Here is a 14084-nt window from a genome sequence, read left to right on the forward strand (position 1 = left end):
CAGGGATTGAACTCGGTCATAGTCAAAAGTGGTGTGGGAGTCCGTAGAATGGGACGGGTTGTGTCGTGGGGGACGGGTTGCGTCGTGGGGGACGGGTAGCGTCGCAGGAGTAAAATGTAAGGGATGTTGTGTGTCATGTAGGTAAGAGGGAAGATAAGTATGTGGGCATCATCTCAAATGTTTCCCCGGATGTTATGACGCGTGGCATCCGGTCAGGCGTCACTTGAGAGAGTGTCATGTTGGGTAGGGGCTGGAAGCTAAGTGGTTGGTATGCAGTCATAGAGTGAGGGGAAACCAAACGGGATGCAGAATGGGCGGACGTGATCCCAAAATGGGCGGACGTGATCCCCAAATGGGCGGACGTGATCCCAAAACGGACGGACGTGATCCCAAAACGTGCGGACGTGATCCCAAAATGCGCGGACGGGATCCCAAAACGTGCGGACGTGATCCCAAAACGCGCGGACGTGATCCCAAAATGCGCGGACGGGATGCAAAATGCGCGGACGGGATGCAAAATGCGCGGACGGGATACAAAACACCGGGTAGCTTCCAGAGCTGTACATACTCAGCAGCATCACACGTCCACATAGAAATGAGGTTCTCACCACATACCGCCACATAGACTTGAGAATGTCATGTAGGGAGGAGGAGGAGTATGTAGGTTATGTTGTGAAGGGATGGGGGGAGCCCCCATAACTGAGAGGATATCAATGACGTCCATTAGTTCTCCCCCTACATGGGCAGGAAGTGTTGAGGGGAGCGTGAGAGTCCAGGGTCTTAAGATTGGAGGGGAGAAGGAGGGGAAAGGGAGGTAACAGCTGGCAGTGGGTTTGTGTGTGAAAGTAGTCATTATTTTTTCTTAAAGAATGACAGTTTTATGTACCCTCCCTGCTTCCAGAGCGCTAAGGATATGTGAGCTATACCTACCACATAGCTATGAGGAGTGACACCACATGACCACATGGGTTACCTCTTCAAAGGCTGAGGCCTAACTGTTGCGAATGTCATCATCAACCTCTAACATAGTCAGTCATGCCCCCCCCCTCCATCCACATAGCAGGACATACCACATACCAACACCACCACCACACTGCTGGGAGTGACAGCAATACGGCATACCAATACGGCATACCATACTCTCTCCTGACACAGCTCACACCGGCACATAGCATTGAGTGTGACAATGTTCTTTCTCAAAGGTGAGCCATGAGCGCAACATACAAATTCCAAAATGCAGTCCTGGGAGTTTGACACACATTGATTAACAAGCTATCTGATTATTTATACATCTCTCTCTCTCTCTACATTATATGCTGGGTTACATAGTGTGTCAAGAACTACCTACGTGATGCTAAACAGTCCAATCTCACACAAGGCAGTCTTATGGGCAGTAAAGGCTTGCAGAGACGCATAAAGGAGTCCAGGACTGAACCCCAACAATTCATTTTTAGCTAAGCAAGTTACAATCATGACGAGCTAGTTACAAATTTCAATATAAGTCAACACATCGTCACGGAGATGTGATCTCTGCCTACAAATTGTTCTTGTTAACTGTGATCATTGAAATGTATGCATGTTTACTCAATCTCCATCACCTCTTCTTCCTACAGCCATTACTGCTGTGCAAACCTTGTAACACAACGGCGTTATCATAGCAAGACAATGTCACAGAATGTTCAAGACTCCTGAATGAATTAAACAGCAATCCGTCTCGTTAAGGTCTAACCTTCGCGGCGATTTGAGACGTTGTGAGATGGACGAGGTAGTGGGATGGCCTTACCCTCTCCCCATCCACCCCACCAAACCCCTACCCCCCTCCCACCCCCCTTCCAAGCCCAAACCATCAAGCATCACTACACCCTTCCCAGACCAGGTGTTCTGTGCAAAGCCTTTAGTATTATTTCTGATCATATGTATAACCTTGTATCGCATTGTGACCAACATGGTATCATCATTATTTGCTCAAATAGCATTTTTTAAGAATATCCAGTCATAAGCTGGTCTTCAATCTTATTATTATAACAAATCATAATTTGTTGTAAACACAACTGCATGGGATATACATAGCAGTCAGTGGTTTCTCTCTCTCTCTCCAGATCATTTAATAGTTGGGGGAAAGTAACATCAATTCCTTTCTCCTGCCGCCGCTGTTCACGTATCTTTTTTTCATTTCACTTAGACTGACAGCGCACCAGAGGATGGACGTCTAATGTCAATTTTCGAGCCCCCCATCACTCTCACCCTTATAACCTTGTAAGGTAACACGACCAACATGATGACATCGTTCTTTGCCCAAATATCATTAATGTAACGTGACCAATATGGTAACTTCGTTCTTTGCCCAAATAACATTTTAAGAGCAACTTTCTGTCCGATGTCTGAATAATGAAATTTAAACCATGTTTAGCTATTACATCCAAACACAATACAAGGTTACCACAAGCTTGTTTAGTTCTTGTATCACATAACGTAACGTAACGTTTATTCCAGAACTGGTAGACATAACATAATGTAGCTTCATATTCACTGTGGTAAAACAAACATACACATCACGGTCAGTCCTCGCTATACCTCAAACGCGTCGTTCATTCTCACTCCCTTAGGTGAGCAATGTTCCACACATACAAATTTCAAGCAAAGTAAACATATATAAGACAATGTGGAAAAACATAGTCTTGATACTATTATTAAATTGACTTGTTCATTATCCCCGAGTTCAAGGCTGTCTCTTAAGACCTACATCATCCAAATGTAAACACCAATCGATGAGAATAAGACCGGATGAGTCGATAGTGAAATAGCTCTGGGCTATGTCTATTTTCAGTTCTTGTAACACAGTCAATGTAGCGTAATGGGGAAAACAGACTTTCTACTGCCTACATAAATAGCATTTGAAAATGTATGCAAGTCTAGACAATCTCCTATAGCCCTTACATTCTAAACACAAATAAAATATTAGCACACGCTTGCATCGCATTATATCATCATTAAGGGGGCATATCAATGTAAAATTAAAAGTGGTTCAATTTGCTTATAATTTTTTTTATGAAATGGTTATAGAAAGGGCTGCAGCTGGTCCAAGTTTCATCATCACACCCTAAACAGAAAAGAGAAAAAAAATAAACAACGAATTATGCAACGAATTTTCAAATAGTTTCAGGGAACACATGTGTCAACTAAAATCATTTCTATAACACTCAGATATTAAATTAAGCACATAATAAAGGATTCTAGTGATCAGTTTTATCAAAAAAGTGTTTAGTGCAATAATATAATTTTTCAAAGTTACCCTTCTAAAAAAATATGCAATATATGATATTTATAAATTTTTATAAAATCAACAAATAGACTTTGGACTAAAATGTCTACTAGATTCTGTAGAAGCACAAACGCTACATATAAGGTGTAATTTTCATGTAAATTGATTAATAAATGAAAGCTCTGAAGTAATTTGAAGGTGTAAATTACTTTCCAGAGTAAAATAAAGATCCAAGTTCGGCCACCTGTAGCTGAGCTTGACTTCGACAGATTTCGTTCATAATTGGCACCCTTGCAGATAGGTATCCATTGAGCAAGGTGTGCAAGGTTCATGCAAATCCCTTGATAACAAACGAGAAAAAAATATTGGCAAAAAAAAAAAAAAAAAAAAAAAAAAAAAAAAAAAAAAAAAAAAAAAAAAAAAAAAAAAAATTAAATATAAATATATTGCACATACATATTACAATTATTACAAGAGTTTGTGCTTCTACAGCACATAGTAGACATTTTAGTTGACACATGTGTTCCCTGAGATTATTTGAGAATGTTGAACATTCGTTGCATAATACGTTGTGTATTTTTTTTCTCCTTTTCTGTTTTGGGTGTGATGGTGAAACTTGGACCAGTTGCAGCCCTTTCTATAACCATTTCATAAAAAAAATTATAAGCAAATTGAACAACTTTTAATTTATAACGATTTAGAATGATATGCCCCCTTAAGTAACGTGGAGATCAACTTTCTGGCTGTTGTCTGAATATCATTATTGAAATGTGAACCCCATTTAGCCAAACACAATATCTCCATTATATCTCATAGCATATAAATATTACGGTCTGCAAGTTTTAGCCCTCTGTAACACAATGTAACGTAACGTAACGCAAATCAACTTTTGCAGTCCAAAATGTCATTTTGAAACAAAAAGTGAGGCTTAGTCCATCTCCATTACATCTCTTACCATATAAATATTGGTGTCTACCAGTTTTAGACCCTGTAACACATTGTAACGTAACGTGGAAATCATCAAATTTCTACAGACCAAATAACATTTTTAAATGAAAGTATGACTTAGTCCATCTCCATTACATCTCTTACCATATAAATATTGGTGTCTGCAAGTTTTAGACCCTGTAACACATTGTAACGTAACGTGGAAATCATCAAATTTCTACAGACCAAATAACATTTTTAAATGAAAGTATGACTTAGTCCATCTCCATTACATCTCTTACCATATAAATATTGGCGTCTACCAGTTTTAACCCTCTGTAACACAATGTACCGTAACGTAACGTAACGCAAATCAACTTTTGCAGTCCAAAATGTCATTTTTAAATGAAAGTATGACTTAGTCCATCTCCATTATATCTCCTACCATATGAATATTGGTGTCTACCAGTTTTAGCCCTCTGTAACACAATGTAACGTAAGGTAACTCAGAAATCATCATCTTTCTACAGACCAAAATAACATTTTTAAATCAAAGTGAGACTTAGTCCATCTCCATTACATCTCCTACCATATAAATATTACTGTGTGACAGTTTTAGCCCTCTGTAACATATTGTAACGTAACGCATATCAACTTTCTGCAGTCCAAATAACATTATGAAAGTATGACTTATCCCATCTCCATTACATCTCTTACCATATAAATATTGGTGTCTACCAGTTTTAGCCCTCTGTAACACAATGTAACGCAACATAACGCAAATCAACTTTTTGCAGTCCAAAATGTCATTTTTAAATGAAAGTATGACTTAGCACATCTCCATTACATATCATACCATATAAATATTAGTGTCTACCAGTTTTAGCCTCTGTAACACATTGTAACGTAACGTGGAAAATCAACTTTGTCGGATGACCAAATAACATTATTGAAAATGTAATCCATGTTTAGCCATTACATCCAAACACAAAGAAAAATATTACCGCTTTTCTTTGAGAAACTTATATGTGGAGATCATATCTCCAGAGTCCACACAATAAGCCACACATCACGCATCTTCTGTTTTCAAATCACAGCTCGCATCTAATTTAATGTTTTTTTTGTTTTTTTTTCAGAAACTATGTTTTGAGAATATGCTCAATGTCAGCAATTACTATTCGTATCATCAAACTCCTTTCAGTCATCAAAACAAGCAGAGGTGCCGCATAAACCACTAAAGATTTGATGTATGCAAGGTACATCATTTTTGACAATTCTGTCGCCGACACGCCTTAGCGAGATGACTGCGCGCAACAGTACCCGAGCACTCTTAATTTTATTGAAGCACTGTTAACATAGCATAATGTAAGATTTTTTTCACATTTCATATCGCGTGTGTAGATTTAGTTTTAACAAAAAGTGAAACACGAGAGCATGAACTAATAGGGTTGAGATAGGAGGAAAGGCTTTGTGGAAGATAAAAGAGCCGAGGAGTCATGTTCCCTACCTACATTACTATTATTTCTTGCAGACCTGTCCAGAAAAGCAGTCAGTCAGTTACTCAGTCAAACATTTTTATAGTTAAAAGTTTTTCATCTTAACAGGGGCTACTAGTCTTCATTTTTTTCTTCTATCAAATCAAAAAGACGCGAGGGCCACTACCAATTGTTGTTGTCTGTCTGTCGGTCTGTCTGTTTGTCTATCGCTTGACTAGGTTAAGGCCCGTAATATCCCAAACCATACATGCTACGGGCTCTCACTAGTCAATAAACACAATTTTGTATCATTTCTCTACTAAATAGCACTCCGAATCATCTTTGCACATTTTAATTTTACAGTCACGTGCACAGCCATCAAAGGGGAATCTCACTACTGCACGGATGTCGTGTGTGTGTGTGTGTGTTAAATAAAAGGTCCTTACATAGCTTATCATTTTCTTTGAGAAACTTATAAGTAGTGATCATATCTCCGAGTCCACACAAATAACCCACACCAACCCACTTCCATATTGAGAAAGAGAGAGAAGGCAAACATAGCTTGCAGCTAGTCAAAACTTAACATAACAGATATGATTTCACAGAGTTTTTAACCTTTGCCAGTTTTTCAATGTTTTCTCTTCACTTCACCAACCCACTTCCATATTGAGAAAGAGAGAGAAGGCAAACATAGCTTGCAGCTAGTCAAAACTTAACATAACAGATATGATTTCACAGAGTTTTTAACCTTTGCCAGTTTTTCAATGTTTTCTCTTCACTTGTGCTAAGTGAGTCAGACAAAATGTGACATTTCATTATTAGCCAGGCAATACGCTATTAGCTAGATAGTCAAAACATATAACAAGCATTATTTCACAGGAATTTTTTCTAGCAAATATGCTTCCTTTAAGCAGTTCAACACATCAAACACCAGCAGTCCGCGAAATTCCCTTTAGTCAATAATCATCCTTTACAGTATTTCTTGACTAAAATAGCACTCTAAAACATAAGTGGTCATTTTTATTCTCACTGACGCACTATAGTCAATAATTTGTTTCGCAGAGTGACAAGTTATGCCTAGTGACGAGATTTCACGGTGAGCATAGTTTAAGAGAGTTCACACTGTATTAATTACGGTCATGGATATCTTATGTTATGTTTATGAAGATCATTACTTCTTATTTTTAACATTTTTCTTGCCCCCAGCTTTACAGTCTTCTCATATTCTTTTTCAAATAAAGTTTGCTTACTGTTTTCCAGTAGATTGGCTTCACATTACATATATTAATCAATTTTCAAATTAAGTTCAGTTTCTTTTCAATATCACAGCTTTGTTGTCCCCCTGCCAGTATCTAGTTCAAGTCCTCTTATTATCAATGTCATTAATACTGCTATCATCAACCATGTATTGGATGTCTAAGACATTCGGTTAACAACTTAGTAAGTGTTTAATGAACGTGAGAATCACTTCATGTGTGCTCATTTTAGTTTAGTTTAAAGTTTTCAATCTTGAATTAATACTACTATCATTAACTATGTATTGGATAGCTCAGGCATTCAGTTAACAACTCAGTAAGTGAAAATCACTTCATGTGAACTCATTTTTAGTTTAGGATAAGGTTTTTCCATCGTGAAATACTATTATCATTAACCAGGTATTGGGTGGCTCTACCATTCAGTTTACAACTCAGTAACTGTTTACTGAACATTGTTATCCCTCCATGCGACCTCATTTTTTAGTTTAAAGTTTCTCCATCGTAAAAAATAAAATATTACTATCACAAATCATGTATTATGTGGCTCAAACATTCAGTTTACAACTCAGGAACAGTTTACTGAACATAGATATCCATCCATGTGACCTCATTTTTTAGTTTAAAGTTTCTCCATCGTAAATAAAAAATAAAATATTACAAATATACAATACAAACCTTGTATTGGCCGGCTCCGGCATTCAGTTTACAACTCCGTAAGTGTTTACTGAATGCAAAATCGCTACATGTGTGGTCATTTAGTTTAAAGTTTCTCAATCTTAAAATATTACTATCATCATCAACCATGCATTGGCTGGCTTAGTCTTTCAGTTCAGTGAGTGTTAACTGAACGTGGAAATTATCACATGTGTGAGCATTTAGTTTAGTTTTAAGTTTCACAATCTTAAATTAAATACTATCATCAACCCCGTATTGGGCTGTCGAGCATTCAGTTATCCACTCGGTAAGTGTTTACTGAACGTCGAAATCATTTCCTGTGTGCCCATTTTTTACTTGAACCCGTCTCCACTCCAAACCAGTCAGGACCTAGGGTCCCGACTCGGACCGCAGGTCCGGTAACCAAGACGGGACAACACAAGTGATTTGAAGAGTACAACCATTGTGATGGGATCTCTGGACTTGAAGGTTCTCGTAATCCATCCTATCATTTTTCTGGCTGACGCAATACTTGACTGGTTATGCTCCCTAAACGTTAGGTCGTCGGACATCATAATTCCCAAATCCTTGACATGCTGTTTTCCTACTATGGGCAGATTCAATTGTGTTTTGTACCCTGTAATATGTTTAAGATCCTCATTTTTGCCATATCTGAGTACCTGGAATTTATCACCGTTAAACATATGTTATCACTGCTGCCCAATCGAAAACTTTGTTAATATCTGTTTGTAGTTTATCAATGTCTTCAGCAGAGTTTTTTTTCATGCCGATTTTTGTATCATCTGCAAAGGATGATACGAAGCTGTGACTTGTGTTTTTGTCTATGTATTGGCACTCTTTCCCATTGGGGGTGGAGGTGAGAGTGCCAATGAACAGGGGGGGGGGGGCCAAGTTGGATGAAGGGTTGCTAGTTTGTTTTCTTTCTGGGGGGAGTTTTTGGATATTTTAATGCCGTAGCTCACAATTTTTAACCAGACAGCGGTCTGTTTTGATTCGCCTTACTTCCCGTGTCCTTTCCCGGTCGATGACAAGCTGTGACATAATTTAAATGTAAAGTGCTCGTAGGCCAATGCTCCCTGTGCCTCTCTGGTGGACCAGATTCTCCGGTAGGCAACAAGAACTTTGTGACTGATGACCCCAACTAATATAGCACTATATTAGTAGGATAGCTTTAGGAAGCCGTCGGGGCTACCCACAGAAAAGTACTTACGTACAACAATGTTCGCTGACTTAGAAAAGATTCTGTGCTTAAGCTATTTCTTAAGTATTTGAATGAAATTCGTTTCATTTAAACAAATGAATAATATACTGGTCAAGAAACATCTTTCGTTGTGTGGATTTGTAGAGTAATGTTTTCCAGATGTTTCTTCCCTTTTAAATGAATTGAAACCCCAAATTTCAGCATCTGGCAGAGCACTTGAGGTTATTTTCTAATAACATCAAAGCTTTTGAAATAAATTTCAAATTTTTTAAACATGATGTCAACAATGGTACTTTTAACTATTTCCAAAACCTAAAAAAACTAAATTGCTGTGAGAGATTCATGAGTAAACAGGAAATTAGAGAGTTAACAATAATTTTTTGAGCGTCAGTGATTAAACTGCAGATTAATTTACCCAAAGTTGACTAAATTCTGGTCATCTGAAGAATCTAATTCATTCATGATGTGTACAGACGACGTAACAAAATATTGAATGAGATTGGATAGTGATTGGATTAATGCAGATAATTGTGATTTTGCAACATGGAATGCAAATCCTAAAATTTTGACTGAAAAAATGTCTCGAGGGCAGTATTATTAGTATTTTCATGGACATTTTCATGCAAATCATTATTTCCAGCAATGAACTTTATCAAGTCTCATAATAGGAGCAGTCTTACTGATGAAGCTTTAGCTCTCAAATCAACCAAATACAATCCTTGTATAAAATATGTCATCATGGTACAGCAGTATCCTAAGTTCACAAACTTAAATATATATGGAAACATTTTAAGTATAAAATATCAAGAACGTTCTGCTCAAGTATTATGCTTTGTTAGTTCTGGAATAGTGAATAATATTGTCTAATTTCTCTCCTCCACAGGTATTCTGTGAAAGACACCTATCGCCCAATATCATCCCAGACACCTGTTATCAGTCCCTCAAAACATTCAACAGGTATACTGATGAACAAACTACTGCTCCATATTTTCCCTGATACCAGTAATCTCCTGTCCAACTAGAAGCATCTGTTGATTTCTTTGGATAATTCCTGATTTTTATTTACTGTTCTACTGACAGAATTATTAGGTGGACATCTTACTGTTATTGCAACCTGTTCTACTGTTCAGGCATTAGAAAGTTATCTACTTTGCAGTTGTTATATGGATTACTTAGCATATAAATTTACATTCAAGCTTATAAAAGTTTAATAAATAAAAGTATTTGTTTTATTAAAGTTTGCTCAAGGGAAAAAAAGATATCAGAAAAAAAGATAAACCGTATCAGTGCCCATAGTGTCTGAAGCATTTCATCATGAAAATAAACCTTATATCACACACGAGAGTTCACACAGGAGATAAAGCGAATCAGTGTTCAAAGCGTCAGAAATATTTTACCAATAAAGGCTCTCTTGTTACACACATGAGAGGTCACACAGGAGAAAAACCTTATCAGTGCTCCGAGTGTCAGAAATATTTTGCCACTAAAAGCTATCTTGTTACACACATTAGAGTTCACACTGGAGATATACCGTATCAGTGTTCTGAGTGTCAGAAATATTTTACCGTTAAAAGCTCTCTTGTTACTCACATGAGAGTTCATACAGGAGATAAACCGTATCAATGTTCAGAGTGTCATAAACATTTTGCCACTAAAAGCCATCTTGTTACACACATGAGAGTTCACACTGGAGATAAACCGTATCAGTGTTCTGAGTGTCAGAAATATTTTACCGTTAAAAGCTCTCTTGTTACTCACATGAGAGTTCATACAGGAGATAAACCGTATCAGTGTTCTGAGTGTCAGAAATATTTTACCGTTAAAAGCTCTCTTGTTACTCACATGAGAGTTCATACAGGAGATAAACCGTATCAATGTTCAGAGTGTCATAAACATTTTGCCACTAAAAGCCATCTTGTTACACACATGAAAGTTCATACAGGAGATAAACCGTATCAGTGTTCAGAGTGTCAGAAATATTTTGCCACTAAAAGCTATCTTGTTATACACATGAGAGTTCATACAGGAGATAAACCGTATCAGTGTTCAGAGTGTCAGAAATATTTTGCCACTAAAAGCCATCTTGTTACACACATGAAAGTTCATACAGGAGATAAACCGTATCAGTGTTCAGAGTGTCAGAAATGTTATACCACTAAAAGCTCTCTTGTTACACACATGAGAGTTCATACAGGAGATAATCCGTATCAGTGTTCAGAGTGTCAGAAATATTATACCACTAAAAGCTCTCTTGTTAGACACATGAGAGTTCATACAGGAGATAAACCGTATCAGTGTTCAGAGTGTCAGAAATATTTTGCCCGTAAATGCTCTCTTGTTACACACATGAGAGGTCATACAGGAGATAATCCGTATCAGTGTTCAGAGTGTCAGAAATATTTTGCCACTAAAAGCTATCTTGTTAGACACATGAGAGTTCATACAGGAGATAAACCGTATCAGTGTTCAGAGTGTCAGAAATATTTTGCCACTAAAAGCCATCTTGTTACACACATGAGGGTTCATACAGGAGATAAACCGTATCAGTGTTCAGAGTGTCAGAAAAAATATACCTCTAAAAGCTCTCTTGTTACACACATGAGAGGTCATACAGGAGATAAACCGTATCAGTGTTCAGAGTGTCAGAAATATTTTGCCACTAAACGCTATCTTGTTACACACATGAGAGTTCATATAGGAGATAAACCGTATCAGTGTTCAGAGTGTCAGAAAAAATATACCACTAAAAGCTCTCTTGTTACACACATGAGAGTTCATACAGGAGATAAACCGTATCAGTGTTCAGAGTGTCAGAAATATGTTGCCACTAAAAGCTATCTTGTTACACACATGAGAGTTCATACAGGAGATAAACCATATCAGTGTTCAGAGTGTCAGAAATATTTTGCCACTAAAAGCTATCTTGTTACACACATGAGAGTTCATACAGGAGATAAACCGTATCAGTGTTCAGAGTGTCAGAAATATTTTAGCAGAAAACAGAACCTTGTAGAACACACAAAAATTCATATCAAATATTAGACATGTTAGTCATGAGAGTCAGAAATTTGTTATGAAAAAACGATATTACGAAGAAAGTTCATACAGGAGAAATATCATAACAGTGTTCAGTGTGTCTAAACAGTTACACATTGTTGTAGAAAAAGACGCTCATGTGACAACACAAATGTGTTAATATTGGAGACAAACTTTACCAGTGTCCAGAGTGACTGATGTTAACCATTAAGACTTTCTTGCCATAATATCAGAGTTCATATGGGAGATAAACCTTAGAGTGTTGAGTTTGTCTGAAACATTTTGATCGCAAATGTTCCCTTCTAATGGTTTCCTATTATTGGTGACAGGAAGCTTGTTCTGTTAGATTTATCAGTATATAATTTGCCAACAACAGGCCTTCCATAGTGGGCAACCTACTACAGCTGACTAACTTCCCTGTAACGATTTATTACAAAGTTAATAGTCAGACATAAGAAAGCGTGCCCAGTCGTCACGTTTACCCTGCCATTGAATCGAACCCAACATAATCGGTTGTCACATGACTAGGATAACCACTGTGCAGGAAGTAAATATTCCTATGTTAAGTGTTGCTGAAAAATCTACATATAAGAATGTTGTTGTTGATGATTTAGGGGCGACGACGATCGAGGGATCGTATGCGCACCGGCGTACCTGTGAAATGTTAATCACGAAGAATAATGGCATATAAATGTCGCGTATCTGTGGAAACTAATGAGTCTTGCGGCAAAAACACATGGATGGGCAGATGATTCAGGAGTCCCCAGGGTGAAAAGCACCGACCCCATCCTAAACATACGAAAGCACCTGGTAGCAAAACCAAAAACACGGCCCCTAAAACGCAAAACGTCATCCAGTGCTCTCCAGCAGAGCAGAAGCCAGCTGCTCACCAAGTCTTAGGGCGCACCAGGAGCCCACTGAGTGTGGGAACACTAGGAGCCCACCAAGTGAGGGGCACACTTGGAGCCCAGCAAGTGAGGGGGCACACTAGGAGCCCACCAAGTGCGGGGCACACTAGGAGCCCACCAAGTGAGGGGCGCACAAGGAGCCCTATCAAGTGAGGGGCACACTGGCAGCCCACCAAGTGAGGGGCACACTAGGAGCCCACCAAGACCCACCAACTCCCGGCACCTCTCGGTCAAGCTCGACATTGTCACCCCGCTGTAAGAACCAGCCAGAAAACGTACATAATCTATCACTATCCTGTGACCTAAGGCGATATGTGCGCCAGGTGTCGTAACAGTCCGGACCATTGAACAGGAACGTCAAATGGCAGTATACAACACCAAATCACGAAACGGAAAGTGATCCGCCGACACTCAGGCAATGCGAGTGTCCAGACGTCCGCTCGTCGTCAAGGTATAACCATGAGGCAAAGACAATGTTTGTCCAAAGAGGAGACCAGATGCTTGGGTCTAGTGTCACCCAAATTGGAAGAGGGAATAGCCGGTGGAACGGAATGAACAAAGGCTGGTCGGTGTTGCCAGAATTCAAAAGGGAACAGAATTCCAGGGTCACATTATGACCCCCAACGACGATTTTTTGGCACTGCCTGCCGGCTACACAGCTACATAATTTGAAAAAACTTTTGAAAAAATAGTTCTTATAGTAACATACATAATTATTCATTAATCTTGAGAAAATTAACATAAATTATCTGCTGTCCATAATTTGGCTGTACATGCATAAGACAGATGATGCTCTTACAATTTCATAAATAGTTCATGCTATGCCTTATTCTCTAAATAAAGGGCTAACCATTCTAATTTTGTATTTAATAATGCTAAACTCCTCTCCTCGGCATCCACCTAAACATTAGACAATTATGTTTTAATAAGAGGGAGAGACAGAGACATACACAGACAGACAGAAACAGACAGAGACCGAGAGAAAGAGACAGAGACATACACAGAGGCAAATAGACAGAGAGAGAGAGAGAGGCTGAAAGAGAAATAGAGACAGTAGACAGATGGATGGATAGATTCATGGATGGATAGTTGGATACAAGGGCGGATTGATAGACAGATGGAAAGATGCATAGATCTTCCTGAGGTTATCTTGAGATGATTTCGGGGTTTAGCGTCCCCGCGGCCCGATCCTTGATCAAGCCTGTTTTTTGTTACACACCCCCAGGAAGCAGCCTGTAGCAGTTGTATAAGTCCTAGGTAGCTATTTACTGCTAGGTAACAGGGACATCAGGGTGAAAGAAACATTTTACCCATTTGTCTCTGTCTCCACCGGGGATCGAACCG

The 14084-nt window shown here is 38.6% G+C and overlaps 1 protein-coding gene across 2 annotated transcripts in view; it reads left to right on the forward strand.

Moving 5' to 3' along the window:
* The window catches only part of LOC138359286 (zinc finger protein 84-like), a 67452-nt gene extending 53854 nt beyond the window's left edge, over positions 1-13598 (forward strand). Inside the window, exons 1-3 of one of the 2 annotated variants that reach the window (XM_069318420.1) lie at positions 1680-2261; positions 5326-5554; positions 9680-13598. In XM_069318420.1, the coding sequence (XP_069174521.1) occupies positions 10111-11838 (1728 nt within the window). In that variant the 5' untranslated portion in view covers positions 1680-2261; positions 5326-5554; positions 9680-10110 and the 3' untranslated portion in view covers positions 11839-13598. Of the gene's footprint in view, positions 1-1679; positions 2262-5325; positions 5555-9679 lie in introns of those variants that run through there. The other variant, XM_069318421.1, reaches the window with a different exon arrangement.
* Positions 13599-14084: the final 486 nt, after the last annotated feature.

The sequence above is a fragment of the Procambarus clarkii genome, chromosome 90 (genome assembly GCF_040958095.1).
Source record: "Procambarus clarkii isolate CNS0578487 chromosome 90, FALCON_Pclarkii_2.0, whole genome shotgun sequence".
In the NCBI taxonomy this organism is placed as follows: Eukaryota; Metazoa; Arthropoda; class Malacostraca; order Decapoda; family Cambaridae; genus Procambarus; species Procambarus clarkii.